The sequence below is a fragment of the Neopelma chrysocephalum genome, unplaced genomic scaffold (genome assembly GCF_003984885.1).
Source record: "Neopelma chrysocephalum unplaced genomic scaffold, ASM398488v2 Primary Assembly neopelma1_119, whole genome shotgun sequence".
In the NCBI taxonomy this organism is placed as follows: domain Eukaryota; kingdom Metazoa; phylum Chordata; class Aves; order Passeriformes; family Pipridae; genus Neopelma; species Neopelma chrysocephalum.
The window spans coordinates 1746411-1767490 of NW_020897781.1; the positions used below are offsets into that span (position 1 = coordinate 1746411).

Genomic DNA, 21080 nt, shown 5'->3' on the forward strand with positions numbered 1-21080 from the left:
TGCGCAGTGACGCGGCCGGCGCTCAGCTGGGCAGTGTTTACAGCCCCGAGCGCGCCGGCCTGGGGTGAGCCGAGCGGAGCCGAAAAGAGCCGAACCGAGCCGAGCGGAGCCGAACCGAACCGAAAAGAGCCGAACCGAACGAAACCTAACGGAGCCGAGCCGAGCCGAACCGAACCGAACCGACAAGAGCCGAACCGAACCGGACCCAACGGAGCCGAGCGCAGCCGAACCGAACCGAACGGAGCCGAGCGGAGCCGAACCGCGGCCGCTCAGGTGCCTCTTTTCTTATTAAATCAATAAATAACCCCACCTTTGCTGTTCCTCCTGCAGCGCGTTATGGCAGAGCAGGGATTGCCCTGGAGACCTGCTGGGGCTGAGGAATTGTGTTTCTGCGCCCCGTGCATTGTTCGGAGCCGTCCCCCGTGCGCCCGCCGGTGTTTGTTTGCACTGGGAGGGAGGGATCGCTCCAGTTCCAGGATTTGGTTTCAGGTTGAATGCACCTACTCACGTGGGGGCCGATTGCTTGGTTTGTTTTTCTGCTTTTGTTTGTTTTCTGCTTTTTGTTTGTTTGTTTTCTCTCTTGTTTGTTCGTTTCCTGCTTTTCGTTTGCTTGTTCTCTGTTTTGTTTTTCTCAAAGGAGGGTGTTTCCCTGGGGGGGTGTTCCAGCACCAAAACGCTGCTGGGTTTGGTGTCCCTGTTGTGCGAGCAGCGAATTTTTGCACAGTGAACTTTGTCCCTGGCTCAGATCTGTGGAAATCTCTTGGTTTTGCCTTAGAAGTGTAAAAAATTCCAGCCGGGCTTGTTGTGGAGGGAGAGGGTTTTCTTTCGAAAAGTTTGTTAAAAATAAGCCCTACCCACAGTCTTGGTTCCCACAAAGTTAAGGAAAGATGTAGGATTACATTAAGAGGAATTTGAATGTCAGGAGTTCTGCACGTAAAACAGTAATTTTATTGGAAGTAAGTTAATGTCCAGTAAAACTGATTATTTTTGACGCCTGTCACAACTCAGTTGTTCCTTGATCTCGTTAAAAAAATGTTTCAGACGACAGTTGTTGTTGTGTTCCATGTTGTAGAACATGGAAAACCACTTGTTCATATAGCTGGGCTAAAACCAGGTCAGACCAGTTGCCCCAGTGGGGCTCACGTATGTTAGGAGGAATTTATTGGGGATCCAAAGTGGAACACTGTTAAAGGCACAACTTTGTATTCTTAGTTTAAACCTAAAAATCAAGTTTTTTTTTCTTTTTAATAGCAGAAAGAGTGGAAGAAATAAGCAAGCCTAAGAACAAAAATATGTAGAGGAAACTCAAGGTAATCAATACTCTCAGGAAAGAGAGTATTTTAATGTGGAATGTTACATAAAGTGAATTGAACAAAGATTCAGGCAACCCTGCATGTGCAAATGCACAGAGGTTTTGAGTATGTAAGGGGGGGGGAATAATTGATAGATTAACCCACCTGAGCCTTCAACTTGGTGTGTTTCCACTGTGAAGTAATAAAACACAATCATTTTTTGGAGAGAAAATGAAGGAGTCACTGTTGAAAGGAGAGGGGTGGCTTTTTATTCCAGGTTTTATTAATGGTCTTGAACTGGATTGATGTGTTTTGAGACATGAATGGATTAAAAACTGGCTCGAGGTCCCTGCCTAAGTATATCCTGTTTTGTGTGCCTCTCCAGGTAATCAGAATGGCATGTTATTTGAATAACTGTGAAATTTCCTTGGAGTCCTGCAGCTTTTCTTTGTTTCCTCTGAAAACAAAAGTCTGTAATTTGCTCTTGCTGAATGTAACAAATAAACTCCCAGCAATTTTGCTGTAGGCAGATCTTCTGATCCCAGGAATGAACTCCAAAGCTGCTGCTTCTGTGGTTATTACTGTGAGCAGGCAAAGGCATTGTAAATAAATACATTGAAAGAATCATGTTGGGTTTTCTGGAAAGGATTTTTTTCCTAAGATATGAGAAGGGGGGGAAAAGCTAGGTTAATTCTGAGTGATAAGTTCTTCTGTGTTCTTCTCCCCCTATACCTTTTCCTTTGAAACCTGTAGCTGTTTTAGCTACATGAAGCATTATAACCATTTGTAGTGGTTATAGGTCAAGGAAAGTGTTTGCTTTCCTTACCCCACGCCCACAAGCCTGAATAGGTCCATGATTGTGTCAGTGAAGTCAGAAGTGTTTGTAATTCAGAGATCTCTGTCACTCAGGAGTTACCAAATTGAAGGTGAGCTCATCTAGGGCTTAAGAGGACCTAAGAAATTCCGCAGGCTGCAGTGGAAATTCTCTCTGCAGTTGCTGTATCATTAAGTGCTTTACTAATGGGGGTGGCTCAAGCTCTAGAGATGAGCTGTGTGAAAGTGCATTTATTTGCTAAAGTAAGCAAGGTTGATGCATCAGAGTTGTTGGGCATTTTTAACCTCTATGAAATCAACTTCCTGATGCATGTTCAAAGAAAATGTAATTTGAGATTTTTTTGGATTTGCTGCCTGTGTCTTATCACTTCATTGATGCTGTTAGAGATGGAAAGTCTGCTTGTGGCCAGAATTCCGACAGACAGGCCAAACTTGCACTGTTGTTTGGGCTTGCAATGAAAAATGACCTACAAGCACAGGAGCTGGAATAATCCTTTATATAAAAGGGTTCAGTGGAAAAGCTGATGTGCTGGTAAAACGTTTGGGAGCATTTGAAGACAGGACTTGCACATTGAAATTGCCTATTGTGATTCTGTTCCCCCCCACCCCACCACTAGTGTCAGGTACTGGATGCCAGATCTGCTGCATTTTGTTTTCCATTGTTGGAATGGGGGCTGGGAGTGCTGCTGGTGATGTTTTTCCTGTGCTTGTGGTCCTTGGGAGTACATAAAGGTCTCTCTCAAAGTACTTCACACACAGCAGCATAATTTAGTGTTGAAGTGCACGTTCTGTTCCTCACCCTCCTTTATTCTTTTACTTTTAGTGTCTATAGAAGGCTGCTGAAGATGGGAGGCGCAGTGAGTGCGGGAGAAGATAACGATGAATTAATTGATAACCTGAAGGAAGCACAATACATCAGGACAGAACTGGTGGAACAGGCCTTCCGAGCCATTGATCGGGCAGATTACTACCTGGAAGAGTTCAAAGACAATGCCTACAAGGACTTGGCATGGAAGCATGGGAATATTCATCTCTCAGCACCGTGCATTTACTCTGAGGTGATGGAAGCTTTGGATCTGCAACCAGGGCTGTCATTTCTGAATCTTGGCAGTGGCACTGGTTATCTGAGTTCTATGGTTGGACTCATCTTGGGTAAATACCTTTTCGGTCACGTTAACTGTTTGTGTTAGATTTTGAAAAACATGTTTTGAAATCAGGAATGAATCATTCCTCGAGTAATGGAACTAAAAGATAGCTGGGAAAGTAAAGAATGCATTAATCCAGCTTGTTTATCAGGATTCTTGCAACCTTCTCTCTGGAACCAGGTGGGATCCAGATTTCTGTGGCAGATCAGAACAGGCACAGATGTATTTCCAGAGGTGGCTGTAGTGGATTCCTGCAGGAACATGAACTTGGGTTAGTTTCCTCTTAAGGATGACCCCAGATCAGGATCAGGAGTACAAAGCTGAAACCAGGATTAAGCATGTCCACAGAAAGCTGTGACTACACCTGCACTGTGCCTGTTTTTGTTCACACTGTGCTGTTTAGAGGTCCACTTTTGACACTTACTAGCAGACGGATGGGAATATTTTCTGGAAAACACCGAGTGCAGCAAAACTGATTTTGTGACCACATCTACAGTGGCACAAAGCAAATCACCCAAGTGCAGTTGTGCCCTTTCAATTCATCCTGAGGTGTCTCAGTCAGAGCTGTGCTGCCAGGATAGATAGCAAATGGCTGTAGGGTACAAACTTCCCTTTAGTGGGTGTCAAGAATTTTAACTGCTGAGATGTTTGTTCTCAGGGTAGAGTCTCGCTCCCATCTCCCATTTGTGGTTTTCTCCTGGTTTTGTTGAGATTACCAAGGATACCAATATGTAACTCCAAGGCTTTTATATTCTTTTGAATTTTTGCAAAAATCACCCTGTCAGTTCTGAGTAAAAAGCACAAGCGCTGAACAACTTCTGTATCTTCCAGTTTATTTTTGCTGTTAATTGAGGTACAGCGGATGATGACTTTCCCTGATTTCCTTTGCAAAGATTTTAGCATATCAACAAGGTGGTATAAAAATAATATGAAAAATTTGTAGGGATGTATTAAAACATGCAGGCAGTCGTTCTGCCTTGGAATTTTTTTTCCAGCTTTTACAGCAATGGCAGCAGTGCTTCCCTGCTATGGAGAAGTTTCCTGCATAGTTGAGAGCAAATGAGTCAGAATCAATTGTGCAAGACAGGCTCATTTGCTGCCAGAAATTGCAGGTATAGGGTTGCAATTCCCATTGTAGTGCTAAGAGAGCTGACCCTACACAAACACTGACTGTCTGACACTCACGGAAAAATCTGTTCCAGGAAGTAACCCAAACTGTATTAATCCTGCTGGATTTTGCCTGTTTACCTTTATCCTGGTGTTCCACATTTGCAGGTCCCTTTGGTGTTAACCACGGTGTGGAGCTTCACTCGGACGTGATCGAATACGCGAAGCAGAAATTGGATTTCTTCATTAAAACAAGTGACAGCTTCGACAAGTGAGAGCAAAATGCCCGTTGGGGTTAATTTTGTGCGTTTGGCTTTAGCTGTGGCAGTTCTTGGCTCCCATGTGGCCCCTCTGGATTCAGGGTAATCTGAGGATTCGGGCTCCTTAGCCTTGCTGAGCTGCAGTGTGTGACCTTCAAAGCCCGTGTGTATTGTGGGGAAGTTTCTGAAGTGTTTGCTGTGTTTTCAATAGCGGTGCTGATGTTGCAGGGCTTAGAGGGAGCTGAGGAAGTTTGTTTGTTTTGAAATGCACTTGCAGTAAGAGCTCAAAACTTGCAATTAACAATACTTGTTCTTTTTGTGATCTGGGAGCGTGCATGGTGAGGAGAAGAATATGAACTGATTTCTGTGGTGGCCTAATATGTTTTATCTGCAAAGAAGAAAAATGGCGTTTTAAAATAGGGAGGTAGTTTTAAGATGATTAAGTTAGTACTAAAACTGCTTGGGATTTGATTGATGTTCTTCCTTAGAACCTCCATTTTGCTGCTGTCACAAGTAATAACTTTCCAGCAAGATAACCACTGCCAATAGTAACCTCAGCAGTGAAAGTTGTAGCTGTCATATTTTTGGATCCGTTGCACAGTTTGTTCAGACGGGGAAGCGAAGCATCTGTGGATACCTGATATCCTCCTCTCCTGGGAGGAAGGAAATTAAAGTCATTACATGCTGGATTTTAGACTCCTCAGCCTTGTGCTGCTCCTGCTGTACTGGAAAGCTGCTGATGAGAGGGCTGTATTTTCTGGATGTTGGCAGCAGACTGACGGTTTTTGGCGTGGATGGTGCTCGGCTGGGTGTTTTTTTTCAGAGTCACATTGCTATTGTTTGAATAGATGTTTTAAGGAAGACTCTTTTTCTCTCTCCAGACAAATATAGCTATGGAGCAAAAGTGAGCTGAATTCAGGAATCATCATGACTGGAAAGTTGGCATTGCTGAGTGATGTCTGCTGGGTTGTGCTGTTGGAACACCGTGTGCAGGAACTGTTCACTGGCTGCTCTGAATGTCCAGCACGCTTTGCAAAACCAGAAAGCTTCAGGAAGTGTTTAGGAATAAATAGATGCTATATTGAGCTGCCACTCAAGATACCAGTAGAAGAATGGATGTGTTGTACAACTTCATAAATGCAGGGCTTAAACTTGATGTAGTTTTGGAGTGCGTAAGAAAACCAGAAGCATCATAGAATCATTCATTTTTCTTTTACACTGAGTCAGAAATGCTGTAGGCAAAAGGTCTTTTTTTTGTGAAGGGTAAAATCACAGTTCTTTTGAAGCTAATGGCAAAACTTCCATTGGCTTCAGCAAAGCATAATTCTGTAGCATCAGGTGATAGTTCCCCACATCTGAAAGCCAGCTTTTGAAACTGCAACAATAAACCCAGGTGCAGTCCTTAAAAGACTTTTTTGTCTGGAATCAGAGGTCTAATATTTATATTTGCATATTATAACTGAGTCAGCATCAGGTGACTAAAAATAGCTTGTTCTGAAGAGTTCCCTGCATCTCAAGTATGAAATTATGCATCCTTATCCTTTGGAGAGTTTAATCCATGAATTCTGACCTCATTGTTCTGTGGTTTTGAGACTTCTGTGTTCTGTTACAATAATGTCTAGAATATGTGGGCTTTGGAGGAGAAATCCTGTAAGACTGAGGTTTTTTTTTCAAGTGTCTTTTGTAGTTTAGTTTTTTCAGAATTTTGAAAATAATTCATTGGATAAATTGTATTATTCCTGTCTAATACAAGTCGTCTTCACTTTCAGATTTGAATTTTGTGAGCCATCCTTTGTTACTGGCAATTGTTTAGAGATTTCCCCAGACTGCACTCAGTATGACCGTGTTTACTGTGGTGCTGGAGTACAGAAGGAACACGAGGACTACATGAAGAACCTCTTGAAAGTTGGGGGAATTCTTGTCATGCCTCTGGAAGAGAAGGTTGAGTGCCTTTCTTCTCCTGTTTCTCTTTCAGTTATTCTTAATTCTGATCTTGATTTAGTCAATAGCTGTTCCTTTATCTTGCCCTTGTAGCAGGTTGAAGAAAGCATTGAGTGCACTGGTTTTCACTATGAGTGGAAACTGAACTCTGCACATTCATAATATTTAAGAAATTTATAGCTCTACCAATCTTTCTTATATTGAAGTCTGTTGTTAATTGCAATTTTAGTTTCATGCTGCAGAAAATGTAAGCAAGGCTTTGTTCAGTTACATAATCTAGTGTTGTGCTTGATGACAAAATACAACATTTTGCATATCCCAACTGGCTTGTGAAAGAGCCTGCAAGATGTCTCTATTTACAAGTGTCAATGGAGTCTTTTAGTAAAAAGTGGGCAAGAGCCCCATGTGTGAGCTCAGGATTGCAATTCAGTTTTATCTCTCTGGTGTAAAGATGTGTTGTTTTAATGGACTGAGGTGTAGGTGTCTGACCTTTTCTCCCTGTCAGGGTACAGAGGAGCAGGGTGCAGGGTTCCTTCCCAGTAAGATGGTGTGCAGTGAGTTAATGCAAGAGATTTGAGCTGGAACATAAATCCAGTGATCTGCAGACCTCTTCAGGAGTGAAGGTTCATCGGTGACTGAGTTTTTTCAGGCATCAGACACAGCAGCTCTGGCCCAGAACGGAGGAAGGTCTGGGAAAGCATTGTCCCAAGCTGCCAGGGCCCTTGCTCTGTTGCAACAGTTACCTGGGGCTAATCCTGCAAGAAGTTCTTATTTTTTTACAAAAAAACCCCACCAATGTTTCTCCTTATCACCTTTTACTGTTGTAGCTTCCAGTACTTTAACCACTTGTCCAGGCAGAAAAGTGGTTTGTTCATTTTTTCTGTACAAAAATCTCACTGTGGTTCACACAATGGACAATAATCTCCTTGTTTTGGTTTAGTTGACTAAGATAACTCGTACTGGTCCTTCTGCCTGGGAGACCAAGAAGATTCTTGCTGTTTCTTTTGCTCCTTTGATTCAGCCAAACCACGCAGATTCAGGAAAATCAAGGCTTGTTCACTTGCGTGAGTACAGGCATTCCTGGGCATGGGGGAAGTTTCTTCTGCTGTTTGGCTGTGAGCTGTATGACATCCCTGGGAATCCTTTCAAGGAAAATTACTCCCAAGTGCTTCCTTTTTGAACAGTTGTCTGTGTCGTGCAAGAATGGGAGTTGCATAAAATAGATTCTAAATCATGGACTCATAGAATGGCCTGGATTGGAAGGGACCTTAAAGATCATCTGTTTCCAAAGCCCTGCCATGAGCAGGGACACCTTCCACTAGACCATCATTCCAAATACAGATGATTTCTTGTGAAATTGTACCTGAACTTTGAGGGATGTTTGGTCGCTGTTTTTGCACGTGCAGACAATTCAGTCCTGAATTATGTACTGTCATGGTTCTCAATGGGAAATACACAAGCAAGATCTGTGAATAAAATATCTACTCAAAGGCTCTCACCCCACAGCAATTCAGAATTATCCCGAAGCTGGAATGCTTGAGGAGTACAAGTTGTGCACTCCTTGGTTGGCTGTTTGAAGTGCAGGTTGTATCAGTGGCCTCAATCTCTAGATTAGGATTTCAGGGTTGAGAGGCCTCTGAAGGCAGAGATACCTTCATAAAGAGATTAGTCAGGCTTTGGTCTTATTCTGGAAAGGTGTCTGCATGACAGAAAGGAGCTCGGGAAACAATCCATACTGTGCTAGAAAGTCCAGTAAGTGCATGTTTCAGCATGTTTTGTAGGTAGGTTGCTTTATAGTGAGACCTGCACATATTTTACATGTAATTTTTTTCTGCTTCCTTCAGGTCCCAGGAAAGCTTAGTTGTTGGTAGACGACAGGGATTTTTTGTTTCAGTTTCAGTTCATTTTAGTTCATGAATGTGTGTGTATCAATACTTTTTTTTTCTTTGTACTCTGTGAGTTATGTCGTGTATTTATGGCCTGGCAGCAAATAAGTGCAGAGGACAGGACAGTCTCCCAAACCATTACTGTGAGAGATATTTTGGTACAGTAACTTATTGTATGCTTCTATAATTACTTCTACAAAATGGTTTCCATATTGGGTTCTCCCACTAAGTCTGAAGCAGTTTTTGAAGAGGATAAATAGTACTTGTGTTTTATAAATGCAGAACTTGGCAAAGCTGAAGTAATAGCTCAATAGAAAAATAATTTCATGGAAGAGTTAAATAAACTTCATGTCTAGTTATCTACAGAAGGAAAGTAGCTTTTTCTAACTAATTAAACAGTCACAGTTCTGGTTGCTAAGTCTGCATTCCTATAATCTTTAAGATGTGTATCTTAAAATAATTGAGAACTTGAGATCAAAACAGGGAAATTTTTTAATGAGACAAATGCGCAATTAAATTTCGTTTGGAAAGTTGCAATGCAGTTTATCTGAGTTGACAGGAGTTGAATAGAGCTGTTTGTGTAATCGCACCAGGGATTTCAAATGGCCTGATTTAATTTGAGCAAACAGAACTTTTCCTGTGAGTACTTTTGAGGTGGTGGGGGGGAGTTTCTCCGTATCTGCTCACGGGTTTTGTTTCGTTCCAGCCCCCGTGGCCGTTCGCAGCCTGCAGGACCTGGCCCGCATCGCCATCCGGGGAACCATCAAGAAAATAATTCACCAGGAAACGATGAGCAAAACTGGGAATGGGCTGAAGAACCCACCGAGATTTAAACGGAGGCGCGTCCGTCGCCGGCGCATGGAGACGATTGTTTTCTTGGACAAAGAGGTCTTCGCCAGCCGGATCTCCAGCCCGTCAGATGACAACAACAACAGCGAGGACATCGAGGAGGAGAGGCAGGAAGAGGAAGAAACCAAACCCTCTGAACTAAAGCCAGACCCTCCTGTAAACTTTTTGAGAGAGAAGGTCTTGAGCCTGCCTTTGCCCGATCCCTTGAAGTATTACTTGCTTTATTACAGGGAGAAGTAGTTTCCTTCTTCTTTCTAGGCAGAAAATAAAGTACTTCTTAGGGCTTGACAAATGTACACCACTTGCTTGCCTGCAAATGTGACCACGCAAGGCAGTAGGCTGGGGAATGTGGCTGCTGTAAACTTCAACATTATAGCTTTTTTGAGTTTCTTTGTCCTTCTCAGTTGTGTGCTATAGTTTTATCCTACAGCAGGGATTCCTTAGGAAGCAAGTTGGTGAAATGCTCAGCTGCTTGTGGAAAGGAGGATTTAATTCCCTTGAAACTAACTGCCCAGAGATACTCTAAAAATTTCATGGCTTCTCTACTGAATGTCAGTTTTGAAAAACTCTTAAGCAGTTCCCCAAAGACCTTTCCTGTCTGTGCTTTCTCCCCCTAAACCTGCCATGGGTTTGCCATGGCGTGTGTTTAATGGACGGTTAAGATTATTAGTAAAACCTGACCTGGCCAATATAGTTTCTTCCAGTAATCTGAAAAAGCACAACTTTTACAGAAAGGAATGAAATTTTTGGCATTACCCTTGTGGCATCCAGGTTTTGAATGAGAAGGAAAGCATCAGCTCCTCTTTGGTTGCTCTGTTTTACTTATAAACTATATATAATTTTTCAGTAAAAAGTATAAGTGTTTTACAGAATATTGGTTTTCTTAATGGGAAACACCTGTTCCAGTGAATGAGTTGTTGGGGTTTTTTTGTGTTCTTTTTTTATTTTTTTAAAGCGATGGAGGCAAAGTGAGGAATTGCAAAGCTTGCTTGGCTTTGACAGGTTGCAGGGGTTGTCAGAGCTGGGACTGTGGTCTCTGGAAATGTTTACAGAGTAATTCCGAATGGGGAAGAGGGTAGAGAGGAGCTGCAGAGCAGTGAGTTTGTGAAAACTGGCTGTGAAAGCAGAATCTGTGGGGTTTTGCTGTCGTGTGAGATGAGTGTGATCATCTGGGCTGAACAGAGTGAAGTGCAGAGCGCCAGCCTGAGAGGTAAATCAGCCCAATGCAGTTTTCTGGAGGGTGTCTAGAACCTGGAAACAGAACCTAGAAAGCCAGACTGGTGCAGTTTTTAGGTGTTCTGTGTGTGCCCCTGCTGTGGCAGGGTGAGGTGACTGGAATACAACTCGTGCACACGAGTTGCACGTGGGGTGTGTGCAACGAGGTTGCTCAGCTTGGTGCGTTATTTCATTCCTGCAGCAGCGAAGACGTGTTTTAACAGGCTCACGTGGAAGGACTTGACACTCTGCAGTTCTGTGGGTGTGAACTCTGATTTTTATTTGCAAGTCTTCCCGTCGTGGTGGTGGAAGGAGATACCGTGGAATTGTAGAATCACAGAATGGTTTGGGTTGGAAGGGACCTTGAAGACCATCTCATTCCAACCCCCTCCCGTGGTCAGGGACACCTTCCACTAGACCAGGTTACTCAGATCCCCATCCAGCCTGGCCTTGAATAGTTTCAGGGACGGGGAGTCCACAGTGTCTGTGGACAAAAAATACCATGTTTAGAAGAGCTTTACTTGGTTCAGCCTGTTTGAAAAATCTGCCTAAACTGGTAAAGGCTGGAAAGAAACTTGAGTTTGTGTTGATGTGAAATACTCCTAAAGCTGGGGGGGATGAAAGGCCCCCTCTGAGTAGGTGGTGCAGCTGTGTTAAGGCATTGCCCCATCTGAAGCACTAGAGTTGGTATCACTTTGGTATCTTTTTTTTTTGTGTGTGTATGTGCTGTCTCCTCATTCTCTGAGGAGCAATGAAAGAAAGACCGTCTTGCCAAAGCTACGCCGGGTTTTCGGTTAATGGTCCCGAGTTGCACAACTTGCCTCATGATAAAGAGTGTGTCAAAGTTCTGTGTGGCTTTGAAAATAAATGTATAACTCTTGTATGCCTGAGCCCGAAGTGAAGAACTCTTCCTTGCTTCATAGGAGTTCTGTGCATCTTTGACAATATCATCTCCTAATACTGTATCATGTGCCTGTGGGCACATAACACAGGCACAGGCTGTGTTTTGCCTCTGGTTTCCTAAGTCTCCACTTCTGATCTAAATGGTACCCCAAATTAGCTTGCTCCCTCAGGTTTTTATTTCTCTAATTTAAGTGGGGCAGTTCTGTGGCCACTGAGCTGATGGTTTCCTGTAAACGTGCACGTACCCACCGTGTAATTCTGGCAACTGCAATGGATTTCTTCCCACAGATGAATATCCTGAATATGGTGGTAAAGAGAGGCTTAATCTATGTGTCATTATTCTCTGTGCTCCCCAAAGGCTGTGGCCTCTGTATTTGTTTGATATTTCTGCTTAATAGGTGTCATACCAGGTGCCTTTGTGTGTTATGGCACAATTTCCACACCTCTCTGTAGTTCAGGGTGCCTCCTGCTTTTGGCTACCAGGTCATCCTTTGGTTTAATTATTAAACTTTTAAAGAGTTCCCTTAAAAATGACATTAAACTTCAGGTTCTTACTAGGAAGCCTTCCTGAGCTTCTGTTAGAGCTGACCAGTTGAGGGAGAATTATCTTTCATTTATCCCTGTTTGATTTTTATTCCGCATCCCAGCGGCAGTTGTAAAAGATAATTTATTGGATTTTTCACCAGATTTGCCTTTTTTATTACATTTGCTAGATTTTTGTAGCTTTCTATAAGATGCATAAATACTGCTATTTTTTTCCTGAATGAAGTTGAATAAATAAATATATATATACAGGAAATTTATGTTCTAAGTTGTCAAATTGTCCCCTTGTCCAAAAAAAACACAGGTCCAGACAAACACATAGTAGAAATTTTATGTGTAATATAACTGTGAAATAGTATTGCTAATAATAGCCTGTAAATAAGGGGGAACTGTAAATACATTTTCCCTGTGCACAAGCACTTGCACTGTAGTTTTGTAGGCATTTCTAGTAAAGGAATTGTATTAGAGCTGAGTTTGTATGGTCTGTAAGCTGTCTAGGAATTGTACCTGCTTTGTTTCCTTTTGTGTTCTAAGTAGTCGTCACTTTTATTGTGACTCCTTTTAGGTTTCAGTCCTGCAGTAAATTTGGAAAAGAACTGAACTTCAGGCTGCTTTAATCATGAGTGTGTAAGTTGAAAAATCTCTGTATTGAAACTAGAGTTAAATTGGCCTGAGGCATGCAGAAGTGTTACACAATTTAACCTTTATTAATAAGTGTTTCTGTATCAATAAATTCAGTAAAGACTTTTTAGCCTTCTTAACATGGCTTTGCATCATGTTGTGATTAGAATAGTTTGTAGATAAGTACTTATTTCCATAATTGAAGGGTAAAACACTAGAACACTAGAAAAAAACGCTTGGTGCAGGTGCATAGTTTTAGACGAACTCCTCAGAATATAATCTCAAAAGAAACCTGCCCAGCTGATGAGTTCCAAACCTTTATGGAATGCAGTTGTGCAAGATGATTTTTGGAATCAGCTCACACACAACTGATCTGGACTTAATGTATCAGAACAGTTAAAGAGAAAATTCACTTACCTGGCTGATCATCCTGTGGACAACAGATACCCAGAGTTGATTCAGTTGATTTCTGGTCTTCAAGGAATTGCCTAAACCAAACATGTCAGGAGTTTATTCCGTGCATTCTGACCTGCAGCTCCCCTCTTGTCCCCTGGGCTCTGCTTTAGTGCTTAATTAATGCAGATTTTTGAGAGGTGGTGTTCAAGGCTTTCATTTCTCTAGTATTGAGAATAATGTTTTGGCTTCAGCTGTGTTAGGCAACTGATCATAACAGCAAATACAGCTGTTGCTAATTAAATGAATCTGTTAACCTTTATTCCATAGGATAATTGCCTGTCTGTGTGTTTCTTCCTGTCATCTGTGTGTATGATAAATGTCCTTTTACCAGCTATAACAGGAGATTAGTTCAACGTTAATGTTTTCCTTCACGTGATGCTTGCTGAAAGAAAATCCTTTTCTGCTTTGGAAAGCCATGGATGTGTCATGGAAATGGTATTGAGGAAATTAAATTTGTCAGATAATGTTTATGTTCACTTCATTGCAAAACGTAAAACATCACAGTTCCCTGGGATGTAGTGAGGGGGTAAGTCCCCTGAGGGAAGTCTTTCTACTGGGACAGAATGGATAGTTAAAACAAAGGGGGGGAGGGAGGGAGGGAGAACCACACCTGAGAGAAACCCCCAAACTTCCTTGCATTCTACAGGTTTGGAAAGCCTGTGTAGAAGAGGCTGGAAATGCTGGAGCATGGAACACAAGGGTTAACTTTAATTCCAGTTGCTCAGGAGTTAATTTCTGGTTCTTGCTCAGAGCTGCACACTCCTTTTTAAACAATTTTTCATGTTGATGGAAAATCGGATAAATTAATGTGAGAGTAAGGGGATTGGGATTGCTGGTGTTTCATAACATCCCACAATCATCCCATTTGTCGTGAAGGGGAGATAAGCAAGGTGGGAGAGGTATGGTTCGAGTTCAAGGGAAGATCTGCTTCTAAGTAAATGTGGGGGTTGCAGCACTTGCCTTTTTGCACTCGAATTATTCCCTATGGCTGCTGTTAAATCTGCTGACTTGGCTGAAGATCCCATGCCTACAAAGTAGTGGGCAAATACTCATCAATCCTTCCTGCAGCTGCCCCCCGTGGCACAGCCAGGGCGCTGAAATACGATTCCAGACGGTACGTAAGGAAACCTGAGTGAGGCCTGGCCCAGCTCTCCTGCTGCAATATAAATCAACCTAGAAGGGGTTTTTTTGCCGTTGTTGTTGCAGAGGGTTGGTTTAGAGCTCAGAGTTTATGCACCAAGATGTAACGGAGGCAGGAGGCAAAAGCCCCGTATTTGCGAAGTGGCCGGGGTGTGCCAGGGAAAATAACGAGTCCAAAATACTTGGGTGTGGTTTGGAGGGAGCAGTTTTGTTTGTTTTCCTAGAAATACTTACTTACTGAGTAGCTCCCAAGTAGCTGTGCTACCCTGTCCTAACAGAGTCCAGTGTATTTTGGAAAGAGATGATGTGGGGAGCAATCAACAGAACTTAAGTCATGAAGACTTTAATATAACACACGTTGTCTGATGCACGTGGAGGATGTGCTTCTAATGCACTTGACATCTCAAATTGGAAATAAAAGCTGTCATATTCACACGGAGCACTCTGATCTCAGCTGCCATGTGTTGGATAAAGGCTAGAGCTGATTATTTGGCCTTTTACAACCCGTTTTTGGAAGGTTGGGTTGGGTTGGGTGGCCGCTAGAGGACACTCTGCCCAAAACCATGAGTCGGGTCCACAGGGGGAGCAGATGAGTTCAGCAAACTTGCTTAGATTTCCAAGTGATGTCCGGGCAAACAAATAGCAGATTGCCTGAGGACTAGACGCAGAAAACCTGCAGTATAATGCTCTTTTATAGCTGGAAAAAAAATAGTGATTTTGCCTTCTATGACATGAAATTTTAGGTGAAAGCCCAAACCCAATGCACTCCACAAATGCACAAGTGACAGAGAATCTGAGGGGAGAAATGAACCAGGAAGGTATAAATGTCACTTTTGTTAAGTGCTTCTCTGTCACATTAATTATTTTTTAGATTACAGTCTAAAGCAGATGTGCAGGTTCATGGGAAACCTTCATTTGATCCTCCAGGTAATGTGGATTCGTGCTGTGTTTGTACTTCCTCAAGTACCTTTATATCCTAATGTGTGTTAGTGCCTCCCTCATGCTAAACCCACACATTTAGGACCTTGTGTAGTAATAACTGCAAAGCTAAAGACAAGCTGGTTTCAGTCTAAGCTTCTTTACAAAGGTGATTAATTCAAATGGGAACAAATCCTGCCTTTTGTGTCTCAATTTTATCATTCACTGGGAGAAACAGAGGACTTAACTCAGTTGATTTCAGTGTTTCTTTCCCTTTTCGCCCCTCAGTTGTCTTTAATGTCTCCAAAATCCTGACATTTCTCCAAATGGCATCCTTATAGAAAGAAATTGTATTTGGCAAAAGGTCTTTGAAATGAATCAGCTTTTACTCTGTGTAAGAAACTTTACAGATTGCAGGATGGGGATTTGTCTTTATTTGCAGGTTATTTATCTCTGTTAGTGATCTCCCTTTTAAAATCACTTATCTGTAGCATTCCACGCTCCCATCAACGGTTGGAAATGTATTTTTACTGGATGTTGTAACTCCGTGTAATAAGAGACAGCCTCTGTCCTAAAAGTCTTAGTGCCCAATACATTTGACAGGCTGTTGGATAAGACACTCTCCTTAGTTTTCAGAGTGTGCTAAGGCAAAAAAATTGACATAAAAATCTTGACCCTGGATCTTTTGCATCCCAGCTCAGCCCTGGAAGCACGGGATCATTTTTTGGTGGTTGTCCATGAAGGTGCATTCTGCTGTCAGACAAATGCACCAGGAGGAGGTGAGGAGTTAACTTGCTGTTCGAAAGAAGCAACAAGGCAAAAATAAATCAAAATTAAGAGTTTATATTTCAGCGCCACAATTAAAGAGGGGTGGGGACAGTCTGATCTTCAGTGATGTACATAATGGCAGAGGGGGTGGGCGGTTGGACTGTCAAACTGCCTTAATTTAATTGCAAACACATGCTGATGAGTCCCCTCCTCCTGGACCTCAGGGCTGGGAAACTTTTTTTTGTCAGCTCCCTGCAGTTCAGAATTGAGGCAAATGCACTCCAGCAAACACCATGCTCATCAAACCTTCAGCTCTTGGAGGCTTTTTGTGTTTTCTCCTCTTGCCTGGTTTCTCCTGCTCCTGCCCCAGTCGCTGCCTGTGCTTCAGGACCACGGTGCGATGCATGCATCTGATGTTGGAAACCATCCCCGAGATCCCGCCCCAGACAAACATACTGTGAGTAACCACTTCTTTTTGCTGCCTTTTTCTACCTGTTTGGTCTTTGGGAAGAGGGGAAAAAAAATAAAGAGTCAAGGCCAAAGGCATGCTTTTATCTTCCTTTTTTTTTTTTTTCCCCTGCAGAATTCCGTGCCTCACAAACTGTTTCATGCTTTTAAAACACAAAACAGAAACTGCTTCTTTTGGTATCAGTTAATTGCTAATGGGACAATCGAGGGAATTGAAAAATTTAGTAAGAATAATGCCAGGGCAAGCACTGGAAGACTGTTTTGGAGAATCAAAAGTCACAAATATTAAACTGAGCTTATAGAAATGTATGCAGTTTGCATTTCAGAAAGCTTTGGGTGTAGGGGAGAGAGGACATAGAGCAGTTCAGGCTTTTGTCTCTACCCTTTCCTGGTACATACAACACCATTTCATTCCTAAATTTTTAAGTCCTGGTTTTCCAGTTTCTATCTCGACTATGCAAACCAAAGGCTTATTTGAAAAGTAATGCTTGTGATAACTCACAGATTCCTTGAGAAATAAAGTACCTGTGAGTGAGGGAGCTGCTGGCTGAGTCCATTCAAACAGGAAAGGTGGAGGAAAAGGATGGAGACTCCTAAATAGCTCTTACTGATAAGAGGCAGAAGAGCACTTCCCTGTGATTCTAAACTAATCCTGAACCTAAAGGTGGGTTTGAGATGTAGTGGCATGTGACAAATTGCTTCCCTTTGTGCTGTTCTTATCTGATCTCTTGCCTTGGAAGACCCTTTTTGCAAATAGTTGGAAAGACTTGTCAAAAATTAATCTTTGCACTCATCCTGCTTAAACTGCTGCCAGTTGTAAAACTTCTTCAACACGAGCTGCTTGTAACAAACTAAATTTTATCTCAGCTGGCACATCCATACTACCATTTCTCCCACAGACATCTCACTAATGCTGCTAATGCATCTTCTCTGCTTGCAGCCTGAGGAAAATGATGTAGGCAGGATGCTGGCATTGAATTGCTGCCATCCAGACCTGTTTTCATGGATGGAGACCACAAAGGTTCTAGCATTAGTGACCCACAGGATGAGGTCTACACTTGCTACAGCTGCCAAAGCTTTCTCTCTCCCTGGGCTGTTGATGGAGTGGTTATTTACAGTGTGACACTGCTCAGTACTGTGCAGACTGGGTAGGGGTTATCTGCACTTACAGCAACTTGCAGTGTCTGACTCTTCCAATTGTCACCAAACTTTTTCTCCCTCTTATTCCCCTGCATCTTGAAATATTAAAATATTTAAAATACCCTGACATTGTTTGATTTTAGCAAAGTAACTGGTTCCTCCTTGGTTAAACATGGATTTTTATTGAGGGGAAAATTTGTTTCATCGGCTGAACTGAGATATTTCTGAGCTCATTAAAGCTTAATTTCTGTTCTGTGTTTGAAACGTGGCCACATTTGCTGTCACATTTGCTCCCTCTGGCAGCAGCACACTTCATTCTCTGTGCTGCAGGGGGCAAAAGCCTGACCCTGGCCCATTTTTGACCTTGCAGCTTTAGTAAAATTCCAGGTAGTATCTTGCTGTGGTGGAGGTTGCATTGAGTTTCCTGTAAAACTCAATCTGGAAAGGTGACCGGGTTTTCCAGTGCAGTCTCCCTAATTCCCTCTCTTCTGCTCTAACTGGTTTGCATGTGCACTGCTTGTAAATGGTCCATGTTTTCCCTGCTTAACCATTTTGGAAGGCAGGTTTATTTAGTTTAACAGAAGAGCAAGAACTTTGAATGGGAAACTGGGTTTTAAAACATTAACTAAATGGTAGAGGTGTGAGACGTAAAAGTAGTAATATTCCAAAATGAGGTGACTGTAGACCAGTATTTTTTAAGGCAATTTATCTGGTTTATTCCCTTTTACTACTGTCTGCATAATTTTAAGCAAACCCCATACTGGTAAGCAGAGATCCCCATAGATATAAAGACACATGAGCCTGGTGAGTGCTCTCTGTTGGCAGATCATGTGCCTTTGTGTGGTGTGTGGCGAGTAAAAATCCTGACTTCCTGGCTATCTTGAAGATCTAATGTATGTAAATGCATTTCCCAGCCAGCATCCCATTGTATTATTATAAATAACATTTGAATAATTAAACTTTTTTGAATCGTGCAAGATCAAAGAATGCTTCTTAACCAAGCCCTGACTACTCCAGCTTTTTGGTATGTTAATCTTTCTCCTGGGAGGACTGTTGTGTCAGACTGAACGTTCAGAATTATAGCAAGAATAGTCTTGATCATGGAGTTATTCTGAGTAGAAAATGTGGGATATTTTCCACACTTACCCTTCGGTATGAGTAGGACTGAGTCTGTGACTGCAGCTCCAAACACGATCCCAGGCTCCAGCTCAGTTCCCTCGCAGAACAGCTGCACTTTCCAGATGGAGTTTGCTTTGAAGTTGGGAGTATGGGACTTTCTGACCTCCGTGACTCCGTGCCATCCTCTCTCTAACAATCCTGGAAGAGTGGGGAAGTCTCCTAGCTGGCACACACTGTCCTTCACCAACCCTGCTGGCAGATGGCCCCCTCGGGGCTGGAGCCAGCTGGCGGAACTCGGAGCCGCCCATGGCCTTCTCTGAGCGATGCTGGGATTGGCATGGAACCAGTTCCAGGATTGATGAGCTGTTACTGGCTCCTCTTTGGTCGCCGTTTCCCTCCTCCCTTCCCAATCCCAGCTGGGTACAGCTGAGGATCCGGCCCAGTGTCTGGTTTTAGCAGCAGGCCGTTTATCGTTGGTAATGAAGTCTGTTGGTTTTATCCTGAGCAGAGGATAGGATGGCAGGAATGACTACACGTGTACAGATAAGCTATAAAAATTCACGGTGTAGAACTGCGAACGTATTTTGGCTGTTGTCTGTTCAATTGGAACATGATTATCCAGATGTGATCTGCTGGTTATTGCTGGGATTCAGGCAGTTCTTTTAGCCAGCAGCCCAAGGAGGGGAGCAGCTGTGGAACATACACTCCAAAAATTTGAATAGATCCTTAACCTTCCGTCATTTATTCTACAGTGTGACATTTAAGACAATAAGCTTTGAAACGTGTGGGCACGAGTGGAAGAAATCCATGGAAAGAAGTTCCCCTCTGGCTGGCAGCTAATGGATTGCAATCCAATTATCCATGGGTTATTCTCCTTTCTGCATTATGCAGAGCACATAATGAATGAGTCCTGCTAGAGAAACATAGCTGAGGGCACAGGCAAAGACGGGGCAGGATCTGGGATCTGAGCACATTGCTGGCATGAACTGAAGGTGACCCAGTTGTTCACAGACCTGGCTGCTAATTGGGCAGTGTAAGCATGGCCAGCTTACAAGTTTTGTTTCCCTTCATCATTGTGCTTATTGTTTGGTGGCTGCTCAGTTCCTCTCTTCCTCCCGCAGAAGGAAGGCTGGAGTAGGACAGGGTGTATCTCTCTTAGGCTGTTAATGAGCATAGTTTTGAGAGGGAATTTTATACATTTGTTGGGGAAAGGTTTACTGAGCAAATGAGTTCTTGGAAATGCTGCTCCCATTGTGGTCTCTGTCGTGTGTTTTGGGTTGAAGAATGGATTACTCATTTCCTCAGTGTGTGATGGTCTTATATGCAGCCATTAAACACACACCCACACATTCTGCATGTGCCAGGTGGGATCTCTTTCTGGCTTCTTTCACTGCAGAATTTAATCCTTATTAAACCTTTCAGAGGTGACCAAAATCTTCTGTATCTTCTATTCATAGAAGTACGTTCATCGGAAGGAAAATGGGGAGGGAAGGCGCTTAAAACATGTTTTCCTTCTAGAAACATTCCAGCATCTTGCGATGAAAGCATCCTAACTCTTGTGATTGTAGCTATCTTAAGTGTTTGGAATCCTGCCTTCACTGAACTTCCCAGTGCTTCAGCATCAGGTTCCCACTTGAGTTATTTGTATTTTCATTGCCCTCACTACATCCTTCTCTCCATAGATATACTGGGATTTTATCATCTGCTTTTTAAGGAAGAATTGTGTGTGTATTCTGGATAAAAATTTTAATGATCATGCTCTTAAAAAAGCAGAAGACCAACACCTATCCTGCATATTAAAGAGTTTCTTTTACTTCCTCTGGATCAGGGTCAGAACACACTTCAGAAGGAGGGAAGTTTGTCTTCATCTGATATGGGAAATATCTTGACTAGATGGTTCAAAGGAAATAGGCATTAGGTTAAGAGAGTCCTGCTCCTGGGTGCCAGGAATGCTCAAGAATAGACTCAGCTGGTTTAAGTAGGATCAGACCCTAAACTCCTTACTCACTGTTAATAAATAATAGCTCAAATTATCTAAGATTGATGACCTCAATAATTTGTTTTATAGTCTTCCTTCTTGAATATGTGTTCAGGACCAAAACTATGCATTGGAGGTGTTCCTTGCTCCTGTCCTGCTGGCAGGAGCTAAAGGGATGCCACGTGTCAGTTGAAATGATTCCACCAGGGATGAGGCACCAGCAGATGCCTCCTGCCCTGGCACTGCCTTCCAGGCCAGGCTCTGAAGCATAGCATTCCCAGCAGCTTACATGCCAGAAAATGTGGGATCAAACCAGCTTGATAGACTGGCTGCTGGACTGTGACGCAGAGGGAGCCCTTTTGAAAATCTGACTCCTGTTTGTGGGAGCTGAAATCTTAAAAAGCTGCGTTCAGGAATGCCTGTGGTAATTTCTTAATTAAAATCTAGTGTTGCCATCCCCTAAAACTTCAAAATATAAGTGGTGTGGCAGTGTAGCA

The 21080-nt window shown here is 42.7% G+C and overlaps 2 protein-coding genes across 3 annotated transcripts in view; both read left to right on the plus strand.

Moving 5' to 3' along the window:
• The first annotated feature begins 12 nt into the window (after positions 1-12).
• PCMTD2 (protein-L-isoaspartate (D-aspartate) O-methyltransferase domain containing 2) lies at positions 13-13518 on the plus strand. 2 transcript variants are annotated; one of them, XM_027697564.1, is made up of 6 exons: positions 13-273; positions 2950-3278; positions 4547-4649; positions 6408-6579; positions 7520-7643; positions 9172-13518. In XM_027697564.1, the coding sequence occupies exons 2-6, from the start codon at positions 2972-2974 to the stop codon at positions 9552-9554; spliced, it is 1089 nt and encodes a 362-aa protein (XP_027553365.1). In that variant the 5' UTR covers positions 13-273; positions 2950-2971; the 3' UTR covers positions 9555-13518. The 2 variants fall into 2 exon arrangements, with proteins under 2 accessions (XP_027553365.1, XP_027553366.1); XM_027697565.1 differs by lacking the exons at positions 13-273; positions 2950-3278 and adding an exon at positions 5520-5542.
• Positions 13519-15508: 1990 nt separating this feature from the next.
• The window catches only part of LOC113974407 (peroxidasin-like), a 45081-nt gene continuing 39509 nt past the window's right edge, over positions 15509-21080 (plus strand). Inside the window, exon 1 of the mRNA XM_027697505.1 lies at positions 15509-16335. Within this exon, the coding sequence (XP_027553306.1) occupies positions 16172-16335 (164 nt within the window). The 5' untranslated portion in view covers positions 15509-16171. The remainder of the gene's footprint in view (positions 16336-21080) is intronic.

Excerpts from the sequence above, each read along its gene's own strand:
- PCMTD2 (XM_027697564.1), top strand. The coding sequence starts at position 2,972 with ATGGGAGGCGCAGTGAGTGCGGGAGAAGATAACGATGAATTAATTGAT. Across the intron at positions 3,279-4,546 it reads TATGGTTGGACTCATCTTGG|GTCCCTTTGGTGTTAACCAC; the intron begins GTAAATACCTTT and ends CCACATTTGCAG. Across the intron at positions 4,650-6,407 it reads ACAAGTGACAGCTTCGACAA|ATTTGAATTTTGTGAGCCAT; the intron begins GTGAGAGCAAAA and ends CTTCACTTTCAG.